This window comes from Equus caballus, chromosome 1 (assembly GCF_041296265.1).
Source record: "Equus caballus isolate H_3958 breed thoroughbred chromosome 1, TB-T2T, whole genome shotgun sequence".
NCBI lineage: Eukaryota > Metazoa > Chordata > Mammalia > Perissodactyla > Equidae > Equus > Equus caballus.
This window is the reverse complement of record NC_091684.1, coordinates 164,317,612-164,329,650: the sequence shown is the minus strand read 5'-3', so window position 1 is coordinate 164,329,650 and position 12,039 is coordinate 164,317,612. Positions and strand designations below refer to the sequence as shown.

Sequence of the window (12,039 nt, the reverse complement as noted above, 5' to 3'; positions counted from 1 at the left end):
CTCTTTTCAAAATTATAGACAGTGAGTTCATGTTACAAAGAGATAGAGTTGCATTTTTAATAACCAAGATACATGAACTGAATGAGAATATTCATAACTAGGGTTCTCTTTCTTTAGTCATTTCAATTTGCAAACACAAACCTGCCAACCAAAAAAAGTAAATGAAACAAACAAGTTATATTTTTATTTCATCTCTAGATACTACAAAAGAAGACTATTTGCATTGTGTATGAAATTGACCGTAGTGCCAGAACCTTATGATGCCATATTACATGATCACTAATCTATTATTATTGTACACATATTTACACACAGGCATAAATACACACATACTTCACATATAAACATGTGTGAGCATATTTTACTTGGACTGAAAAGTTATTTACAACTCTGTCTGGAGATACATACAAGAGTGATTAACAAGTGCATAACCAATCTACTACATGCAGATTAAAACTAAACAAACAGTGTAAGAGTTTATTTTAAAACAATTACAAGATGTTTTATATTTCTCCTTCGTCCTGAACTGTATGTTTGAGAATGCATTCTTCATAAAAACCACATGCAAGTCTTTTTGATGGTGAAACAATTGACTTCCAACAGCCACATGTCTACACACATCCTCAGAAGATATCCCAGACCCCACACAGCAACTCGAAATGGGAAAAAAAGGAAATCATATATGATTCTCTGCTATTCTTTTTTTGGAGAAGTTTTCTATTTACATATGAATTGAAATAAAAGATTTGGGTTGGGAACAAAGATTTGAATCAATACAACTAGGTTTTGTTTTGACTCTGATGAAGACCCTCATGAACAAGAAACTTGACTAAAATCATCAAATCACTCCACAGTCCTCTTGTCATTCTTCAGTTGAAAATTGTTTGTTTTATTGACTTGATCCAGATTTATACTGTAGGACTCTAGTGCCTTGAGAATCCTTTGTTATGTAATCATGGTAATTCAGCTCATTGAGAAGAGCAGTATTAGATCAGTTTCATGAGTTTTCCCTTATTTTATGTCGAGAGGCAAATTGTGTAATAGAATATGAACCCCGCCGCCATCCATATATATTACCAAAAGAGATGTAAAAGCATACTGAATTTTTTTAAATATGTAGTAGTTTTCTCATAGAGACGAAAATATAGATAAGCCAAGTTAATGCCACAAACATGAGATACATCTCTATACTAAAGGTATTTTAGGAGCAAAAATAGGCCTTTGGGGTTCACTGTCTCAACCCTGTTTAGCAAATCTGAACCTTCTTTTTTGGGAAAACAAATCTCCACCTGACACGCTCACTTAGGCCCGCTGCTTCCCTCAGTTTTCCTCGTAACCTCTTCCAGCTGTTCATTTCCATTTATATGAACAGGCTGTGGCAGCGTTCTGGATTACTCCTCTTTGCTCGTGTTTAGATTCTGCCCCATAACTTCTGAATCCCCTCACCGTGGGAAGCGCTTCTCTCCTCAGAACTTGATGCGGGACTCTGTAATTCTCATTCCCCAGCTTACCTCCACCTGCTTGTCAAGTGCTTTAAATACGCCCCTCACATGTAATCATATTAATTTCTTTTACCCGAATTATAAGTTGCTTTTCCATATACTTCCTAAATGTGGTGACACTTAAGTCAAAATAAGTAGCTAGACAAAAAACTTTTTAGCGTGAAACTATTGACTTCATACTGGAAGAATGATTCCTTGTAGCCAGGTGAATCCCAATTCATCTGCTGGGTTTTTGATTTGTCACCTGCCCTCCAGGCCCCTGCTCGTCTCTGTTTTTCAGGTGTTGTCAATATTTTTCAAAGTTGAATCACTGTTAGAAATTGCTCCGTAAATACAAGGCATACTGAGAGACAGTACAGTGCCGTGGTTACAAGCACAAGCCGTAGAGACCAGACTGCTTAGGTTCAAAGCCTGACCCCTTTTGTGCCTCAGTGTTTTCATCTGTAAAATAGGGATCATAGTACCCCCCATCATTAGTGTACTTGTGAATATCAAATTAGTCTGTACATATACAAGTGCTTGAAACACTGCCATACAAGAAGTGTGCAGTAAATGTTAGTTACCTCTTTGTTCTTGGTGATTGGAATGATTTTATATGTATTTAGACAGCTTCATAGACATATGTCTGCTCAAGGGTCCTCTGAAATCTGTGAGGACGTAGAAGCTAAATGGGCTTCAGGAAACCAACCATGGAGTTGGTTATTGGGACTGGCTTAGCAAAATGATATCTATCAGTGTGACTGGAAATCTGTGAATTCCCGCACCCGCCTTTCATTTCAGCATCCCCTGAAGAAGGTGCCTCAAGGAGAAGTCTAACAATAGAAGGTTAATTTCTTTTCTCCAGAAGTAAAAATGCCGTCCAAGTAATTTCTGCATTATAGGATAGTGTGGAGGCATAGCAAGGAAGGGGTGGTATTTTTCTTACAGTTTAGAAAGAATAAGCAAGTCTTTCCTGAATTTGGGGGCCCAAATTTTCTGACCCAACCTCTGAGTTTCTGAGAGAGTTATAGAAAGCCTTAGGCTGAAAAACATGATTTATCACTTAGCCCATTTCTGTCCAACATTCATAATCTGACAACCTCAGGGACTATCTGAGGATAGCGAAACTTTTCTGGAAAACTAAGAATTTGCTCGCTGAAGTACCATTTTTAAAACATTCTTGGTGACAATTTCTTAAAAATATCTTACAGATTGCACTGCCTTTTTTAACTGAACAAAATGTAACCAGCGTCTCTTTTTCCTGGACTGTCCTCAGCACCTGTTGAAGTTGACAAAGCCCGTTTGCCCCAACTCCACACAGCCTTGGATTACCACAGTTGGGGTTTTTTAAATGTCTCTTCCATGGTTGTCAGCAGTCACTCACCTCGACTGGCAGTGTTCTCACCCCCTATCTCCACCTCCTTCACATTTGTAGCTTCAGAAGCCCAATAACCAAGTTTAACACCAAAACCACAGAACTAGAGAAAATATGCAGAATTCTGCATTTTTATATATGATTTCTGTACCTCTTTGGGTAACCCCAGCATCCTAACTATACAGTAGGGAGGGGCATTGGTCTATAGTCTAAGTTAGGAGCCAAGAAGCTCTGCTAGTGTGAAAGCACACAGTCGCTTCATATCTGAGATTTGCTTTGATGAAGAGTTGCTACCTATTGATAATCTCGTTCAGTAACCGCTTCTGCTATTAATTATGGGTGCAGGTGTAACTGAAAAAGGTCTATCTATAGCCAACAGGAAGAATAGTATTTGATTACACATGTCTGTAGTGCATATATATATATATATATATATATGTATATTTCATTTATAACATATATAGTAGTTATCTATTGCTAGATAACAAATTACCCCAAAACTAAATGACTTAAAATAACACACATTTGTTGTCTCACTTTTTCTGTGCATCAGGAATATGGGCATAGCTTAACTGGGTCCTCTTTTTCACCATCTCTCACAGACTGCATTCAAGGTATGAGACCCAGATGTGGTCTCATCTGAGGGTTTGATTGAGGAAAGATCCACTTCCAAGCTGTCACTCAGTGATTGTTACTCATGTTGAATCAAAACCTGATTCTTGTTACTTTCAAATGTTCCCTAAGTCTATGCTTAAGAGCTACAGCATGAATCTGATCTCTTCTGCTAAGAGCACCCTGAGAATCAGAAAAAGGTGAATGAGCCTATTACCACCCTAAGTGCTCATTTCTAGGTCACACATACTTTGTTATTCTCACAGTTCCTCAAATATCCTGGAGTTCTCCTCAGGATCAGTTCCAGACTAGAGATATTCTCCTAAAATATGACACCAGAACCCTCCCAGACACTCTAGGCATGCTCTAAGCAGTGCAGAGGGCATTTCCTCCCTCTTTCTGGTTCAAGTCTAATACTGGGTCACCCTGTTTAGTAGACTAATTGCTGCATCATAGTGAGACAGTCACAGACCCTACAGCTAGACTGCCTGGGTTCCAAAATGGGTTCCTCCACTTTTTAGCTATGAGACCTTTGGCAAGATACTTACTTACTCTGTGCCTCAGTTTCCTTACTTGTAGAATGGGGACAATAATTGTACCTACCTCATGGAGTTGACCTGAGAACTAAGTGGATTGATCAGTGTCTAGCACATAGTAAGTGCAATGAAAGTGTTAAAATTAATATTGTTATAACTGTTATTATTACTAACAGTATGATCTGTAAGCATGCCCTTAGTGTGCCCAGCCTGAGCACTAATAAAAATGTGGAGCCATGTCAATGACCAAGTCCTGCTAGCATGCCTAGCTCTAGACTACCACTGATTTGGTACCCAGTACAAAGCTATCTGATCTTATTAATACTAATTCCATGTTCTCCATCTTGTCCCTGAGGGTATCTGTTATGTACCAGGCACTGTGCTAGGCCTGGAGGACATGAACACAAATAAAACATGGTCTTTGCCCTCAACAGGATCACAATATAGCAAAGAGACAAATGGTGAAACAGAAAGATAACCCCTGGGAGAAAGATAGACACAAAACCCACAAAAGGGTACCCAGCTTTCATTCCACAATCTCCTATTTAATTTCTCTAAATACTCTAAAATAGAAGGAAACCAGAGAAACACAATTTAAACACATTTATAAGATTGTTGTTATTTATGGGGAACTTCGTCTTTCGTATCCTCAAGGTCTTTCATGGCTCTTGACTTTCACCTCCCGTTTTTTCAAGAGGTATTTGTTATTTTTGCTAATTTGGTTGTATTTTATTTGCAAACAAAATTACTTGTTCAAAAGTCACTTGCATTCCAGTCTCTGCTCCACAGGAGTTTTTAAAAATCCATTTGGAGTCTTTGATCTTATGACTTGACCATGAGTATAGTAACCTTAAAATTATAGTCAACCTTGAAATGTGTTTACAGAATCAATTCAGATATCCGTATACATCCCGTTACTGAGTGTCTCCGGCTGGTCGAGAGAGCTGCAACCCTAGTAGCAGACCAACCCTCTGCTTTGCACGTTCCCTCAGACCCAGGGACTCTGTTTTCTTTTAAACGCCGTTAACAATCTCTTTGATTTTTATTGGTCACAAAGGTTATGTTTGCCTTCCCAATGATCTCATTCTTGTCCAGTAGTGCCACAACAAATGGGAAGAGGCATCAAAAAGGTGAAATCGCTCAACCCACAAGCATGTACTTGACCTACATAAAGATTTTCTAGGTCCTGTTTTCTCCTTGTTTTGCCCGTTTTCAGAAGGAAATGCTGGAGTTGGATTGCTTGGTTTTTCAAATTATCAACCAAAACATTCCCTTCTGTTAGTTCCGATACCCGAGGAACTGATGATATAAAGTTGTTTAATGTGGTCAGCCTCTTCATAAACAGATAAGGCGCTGAAAGGTTATCTTCCCAGCATCTGATAATCTCTGATCCTGAGCTGTTGGAGAAAGCTCAGAAATGCAGTCACGTAGGTATCGGGAACAAGGCCAGATCATGTTCTCCCATTAAATTTGCAGACTTGTCACCCTCGAAAGCCCCTACTATTTTTGTCATTCAAAGACCACATAATTTGAAAGCCTCTGTCTACCAATCTCCATTTACAAAGAAAAGCTGTCTTTCTTTGTCTTTAATTAATTAAGTACATACTGTCCATCTGAGCTTTTGAGCCACATGAAAGAGCTAGTATTACCTAAATTAATATAATTCCATCCAAAATGTAAGAAACAAAGACTTAGATGGTAGAGCCCTGTTAGGATTCACTTCTCACATATAATGAAAATAGTTCATCGATGGTGTTGCTGCCCTCAGGGAGCCCTGGCCGCAAACCACAACATGAGATGTTCCGATTCACAGTCTTGCGAAACCTTTTCTAGTTTTCGATTTCATCTTTTGCCTCACAAGTGAAACCAGTCTATTTTCTTGGGCATTGAGGTGTTCCCCAGCCTGGCTGTTCTGCCTAGAAAATGCCATTTTCGTAAAGAGCTGTCATGCTTCGTGTCCTTTGGCTCATGATTTAGCTGTTCAGGGAAAGTGCAGGCTGCTCTTGCTCTCTCCATGCTGGTGATGTGTGTTTTTGTTTTATTAAATCTTTAAAACCCTGGGCTTGTTGTTTATGACCCCCATATATTCTTTTGTTCTTTTCTAGGACTGGTTAGATCACATTTTTTTTCCTCCCTTTGTGAAAATAGTAGTGCCTTTCTAAAGAACATCATGGCCTCCGGAATGGCTGCATAATAAAATGGAGGAATGTGTTGAGCTTAACGTGAGGTCGAGGTCTGTGGAGGCTGTGACTCAGGGTTGCCTCACTGATGGGAAGGTTTGAGGCCTCTCAGACGTGCTCCTCAAAATCACGGATCTTCCTGCTCTTGCCAGACTTGTTTTGAGAAATCTAAGATCATTCGATACTAATCACGGAGCTCTTTGTAAAATAAAGCTACCAAATAGTGTGTGTTGAGTTGCGGACAATTGTTTGTGATTAAAAGTTACTAAGAAACCCTCGGTTAAATGAGAGCAAGATCTTCTCCAGGTGTGAGCTTCACCTTGCATGCATTTAAGCCCAGGGGCCCTGCACAGCCTGTGCCACAGGTGCCTGACTCTTCTGACCACAAAGGGAACTCTTCCTCAGAGATGTTGAGGAAGAAGAGAGCATTTGCGGCCAGCCCTGAATTCAGGTAAATGTTGCAAGACCTGGACTGCGAGGCATCTCATCATATACAGCTCCTGCGTCCTCCAGAACAAGGTCAGCTGATGAGTTGCCATGTCGTGGTTCTGTCCCTGCATGGAAGGGATGCAAAAAGTTTTAATTAATCTTGCATACGACTTGGCTACCCTGCTCATGTGAATCCCCAAATAAACCGTTCCATGACATCTAGTTGAACTTGTTCCTGTACATACAGTATCTTGCAGCCCATCCTGTACTGTTAGTTTTGGCAAGTACACCACAGCATACAATAAATCATAGAAGGAAAAGTTTTTTGGCCTAGAGTGGTTCAGCCTGCTGTAATGTCAGAATACAGAAAGCAGTTCTGTTTTTAGACATCCTTTTACTAACCCAACATTCATAATTTATGATTTCACTGTAAAATTCCTGCAACATGACACCCAAAGTAGTGCTGCCCTTTAATTAAGTACTCTCGGTAGGAAAAACGTGAAACTGATGTGCAAAACATCTCTGTGTGCACGGTGATTGATAGTGATTACATCTTTATGAACCCAGCCTAGAGGTCTCAACTTCCTGATGGGCGAAGTCGTCTCTAGGACTACTTCCTGAGTCTGCTGCTAACCAAACTGGAGATACTGCTGAGGCACAATTCAGAAATACTGACGTTTTAAGCCTGCCTCTGTCTATACTTTTTCACAAGTCTGTGATGTTATTTCTCATTTTCATGATAAGAACCCATGACCAAATTTCATGCCGTCCTCGCACTTAGAGGTTGTGGTGCAGAGAATGAAGGATCAGGGAGAGGGTCTCTTTGAGGGATCCTAGTTGTCACGTGAATTTTTTTTTTTAAAGACTAGAAAGAATGGATGAGAGAAGGGCCTTCGGTCCCTGTTAATATGTGAATGGAGCATCATAGCCAGAAGAGGACCTTGAACTGTTCCATTTTTTAAATTATTTTTCAAACATTCTTTTCTTTTCCTTAGTTGAAAATAGGTAACTGTAATTTTTAAAAGATACCTCTAAATGTTAAGAGACTGAATTCGATGCCTGTGTTCCCCAGCTCGCCGCTGTTTCGATTCTGGTTTTATCTTTCATCAACTAAGTGGTCACATGGGCCTGAGCTCAGACTGAGAGGGAATTAGGGGGGTGCATGTCTCTGAAATACTTCAGGTTTCTTGAAAGAAAGGTAACAGTTCCATCCAACGTGGTAACAGTTGTATTAAATAAGCTCTTTGGTGTAAGTTCAGCTACTTTCAGTCATAATCGTAGCAACTGAACCAAAAACTGTGCAATGAAGTCGTGTAATCATTTTATCAGTGCTTCAAAGACTGCCTTTCTCTGGAACCACATCGATGCCCTCTGTGTATGTTATTTGCTCGTGTTTTTGCAGGTTTGGGCCAGGCTTAGTCATCTACTGGTACGGATTTATCCAGGAGCTGGACTGTAACCGCGACAGGGGCATCCTGCTCAAAGCCTGTTTCCCCACGGACATTGTCACCTTATGCCATGGCGTAGCTTGACCCTGATGATCCTGGAAGAGAAGCTGGGCGGAAAAGGTGAATCCGGAAGCAATTTTACTTTCCTGCCGCGTAAACTCCTGGCAACATCTGCCTTGAACTTCGGCTGAACTCTTGCAGCCCGTGCTCACACCACTGCCTCTTTAGACAAACATATCAAGAGTTTCTGTTTTCCTTCATCCCTTGCTGATGCGGACAGCCAAGAACTACAGACACAACCCACTCATTATCAGCATTTCTGTCTCTGTCAAACAGTTAGTTTATAGATAGTCATAATCTTTCTTCCTTCCGGATGGTTTCTCCTTGTATACTGAACAAAAGAAAAAATGTGGAGACTGAAAGGTGTGATTTTTCAATTCTCCTGCCAGTTACCGAATCACCTTCTTCTTTTCTTTCTAAGCCTCCGTTCATTTCTCTCTCCCTCCCCCATTCTCTTCATGTGCACTCACAGACACCCAGTGTTACGTTACCGTCATGGAATAATCTAGCACAATCCCAGCAAAGCTCAAGACGTGAAGGCTGAACCTGAATTTTCTCTCTCACCTGCAGGGCTCCAAGGAGACCCCAGTGGTGGCCTGTGCTGCCTGCTAGTTTTGTCCAGTCTTTACGGCTTCCTGACTAATATGGCACTGAGCCAAGCTGAAAAAATATACTTGATGAGAATTTCCTCTTCTTATAATACTTACTTGAACACCAAACATTTCCCATTTATCTCATTTAAAAGTATTAGTTACATTGTGTCTGGAAACCACACTTTTTCTTTGGGCCGGGGGCTTAGGGGATCAAAGCTCAGTGCCAGCATTTATTTTTAAACATGGCTGGTTGTCAGTGTGTATGGTAGTCAGTATTTTTATGAGAGAATATTTTAAAAGCACATTCTGTACACTGCTTTATATCTGCATTTTATACCACATATTACATAACACTCAAATAATTTAGGCATAGGAAATCTTCAGCTTTGAATGAATTAAGTGTACCAGAAATAAACCTAGGATGATTTTCAAATAAGCAAAATAAAGGAAATTTTGTATTTGTTCACTCTAATTTAGTGACTTTTTATGCTACAAATCAAATTGCAATCTATAGCAAAACATCAATAAATTCATTATAAACCTACCTTTTGGGAAGTTAAAGATTAATCTATCCCCAAAAATGTATTTAGTAAAATATTTGCCCCCATGTCGACAGAACATAATAACTTTTATCATGTTGAATAGGTGAGTTTGGAAATATTAATAAAAAATGTAACTTGTATAAACACCTTGAGGTTATATGCGTTGCTTGGTTCTTTCAAAAGACTAAATATGCCATTAGTACCTTGTTCGTTTTGTACCTGAGAAGGTTTGGAAAAATCTGCCCGCTGCCTTTCCTTTTGAAGGACACAAACATGTTGGGTCCAAACGTATGGATTTTAACTCTGTTGTGGGTTGTATTAAACAAAAGAAGAAAGAGGAAGAAGATGAAATGGTGAGGAGGTATCAGGTAAACTTCTCTTTCAGCGTGGAATTCATCATGCAGGTTTTGTGGGTGAAACAATGATTTGAAACCACTGCTCTTGTGTTGATACACACACACTCATTTTAAACAAAACTGTTGTTCAAAGCGCTTTTCACAGCCTGCTCTAAACTGCTTTTTATCCTTTAGGAATAAATGACATTTCTCTGCATAGATATGGAAAACCTTGTTAGGCCCTTGTCGAGGATTTGTTTGTTTGACATTAAACAAATCTATGATGAGAATGCACAAATAAATTACAAAATAATGGAGGTACTTGCATTTCCTGTCCCTTCTCCCTGGTGGCCTGACATGACATGTTCTGAGAGGGTATCCGAGTTCTCCGGCAAAGGCCCCATCTCCTTTTTACGAACAAGGTTTTAAAATTTGGCCCTCAAAAGTGGAAAAGAAACCAGCAGTAAACTGTACATACTGTGATAATGTCACAAGTTATTCAGAAGTAAGATTTTTCCACATAAAAACTAATGTAATTATTGTATCTGCTGCTTTTCGATTGGAGGGGTGTGGGAGGAAGGGAATCATGTCCCCAAGTTGGAAGCTTAAAGCCTCTTTGTTCTTTTTCTTTTATGCTAGAAATTCATATCTGTGTTATATCTGTATGTGTTGTTTGTTTACTTGTTGGTTTTTTTAGTTTAGACAATATAAACGTTAACCCTGGAAAGTAGACGTGGGATGACAACTTTTTTTTATTGCTGTAGTCATTAGAACATGAACATTAAAGCCAAATCTTGTTTTATGGTGCATTCTGCAAACTGTGCTAATGAATTATGCCAACCCAGAAAGCAGGAGTGTGTGGAAGACGTAAAACTAAATGATGTTCTCTCTGGCATATATAGACTTGCCAAGCATCTGCTCTCACAAACAGATAAGGGACCCCATTTGAGGAATGGCGAGGGATCAGCTCAGAGCAAAGCTGATCCAACACTGATGTTAAAGGTGATTTCACAGACTCCTTCCCTCCCCCATCCTTATGTCCACCCCAAAACAAACATAATAAGAATCCTTTTTTTTTTCTTTTGCCTTATAATGAATTGTATTTCAGCTCTCCTAAACACTCCTAACGTTGCGTATACAAGGGAAGGCTCAGGGATCCAAAGGTGAAAGCTAGATCTCAGGGGGAAGTAATTTTCTTTTAACGATAGGTCTATTTGCCTGCTCATTATTGGTGAGGCTTCTTGATTCCATGCTGGAAAAGATGGTAAATTGTTGGTCCCTGGTGGGTGCATTAACTCATACAGGCCACCAGGGGATTGCTTGAGCCCTGGATGAGGTAATTCCCTAAACGGGCCCTGGTGGGCCACGCTAATTAATGCCCAGCACCCAAGTGAACAGTCAATTCACTCGCCTCTCACTGAGGAGCTGCGCCCATTGTTTCCTTTCCTCTCTGGAGCCAAGATACCTTAAATGTCTGCTCTTTTTACCCCACTCCCCTCACAGACTTGGTGTCTCACTTGAATAAATCTTTACTGCCTTCATATGCTACTTCCCACCTCTTCCCACCTCTTCTGTCATCTTCCCCTCCCTAGCCCTTGCCAGTTTCCTTCCACAGGGACATGTATTCTGTACTTTCTCACTACTCCTTGGCTCTTTTTCTCTCCAGAAAGTGATCCCAGAACCAAAATGCCTCCCATCTAAGTTCTGATCCATAAGTCTTACGGGTCGGGGTTGGCAGGGAGCAATTGACCTAATCTCTTTGGAGAAAAGCACACCTCAGCATCCTCCTCGTGCCAGAATATTTAAGGGCATCTGTGGCACCTGAAGAATCATAAAAGTTTTAACTAAGACTTTACAGAGTCAAATATGGTATGAGGTTTATGTCATCAGTAAATGTTTTAACAAAAGGAGCCAAAAAACATACAAGGTTTACAGCTACTTTCAGCCTGAGTGCTGTTCAGCTGATAATGAATTAAAATAGTAAGATGGCTGTATGATTTAAGTAGAGAAACACCCCTAGCTCATTCATTGTGGGGGCAGCTTGCCATTTTCCATGTGATGAGATGGGAACAAGTTGCCTCAAGGTATAACTATTTTGTGACAAGGATGGAAGGAGACAATCTCCCAGTTGGCACATTCTCATTAGGCTTAAGGAACAAAGCAATCTTAACTAAAGAGGAAACTAAGGCAAACAATGGGAGTTTGCCTGCAATGTCACCATTTATAGAGAAGCGCTGTTCTGAACCTGTCTAAAGTCACTCCTAGATTAAGGAAGGGTCACAGTGACAAAGTTTGGACCATCTAATTGCATCACCCAAAACTAACCTCCTTCTTTATAGTCAACATGGTCTGAGCATGTTTTATTAAGAACATGCCTGGATTCCAAAGATTAAATAACGAAGATGGAATTATGAATTAAATAATAACCAGAACAGCTTGGGTTCCTCT

General features: G+C 40.0%; 1 protein-coding gene across 5 annotated transcripts in view; it reads left to right on the top strand.

Annotated features, from left to right (window-relative positions):
- CDIN1 (CDAN1 interacting nuclease 1) overlaps window positions 1–9,402 on the top strand; it is a 208,342-nt gene extending 198,940 nt beyond the window's left edge. For 4 of the 5 annotated variants that reach the window (XM_001503635.6, XM_023620455.2, XM_070272349.1 and 1 more), the window contains exon 11: window positions 8,016–9,402. In XM_001503635.6, the coding sequence (XP_001503685.1) occupies window positions 8,016–8,145 (130 nt within the window). In that variant the 3' untranslated portion in view covers window positions 8,146–9,402. Of the gene's footprint in view, window positions 1–4,032; window positions 4,124–8,015 lie in introns of those variants that run through there. The other variant, XM_070272337.1, reaches the window with a different exon arrangement.
- Window positions 9,403–12,039: the final 2,637 nt, after the last annotated feature.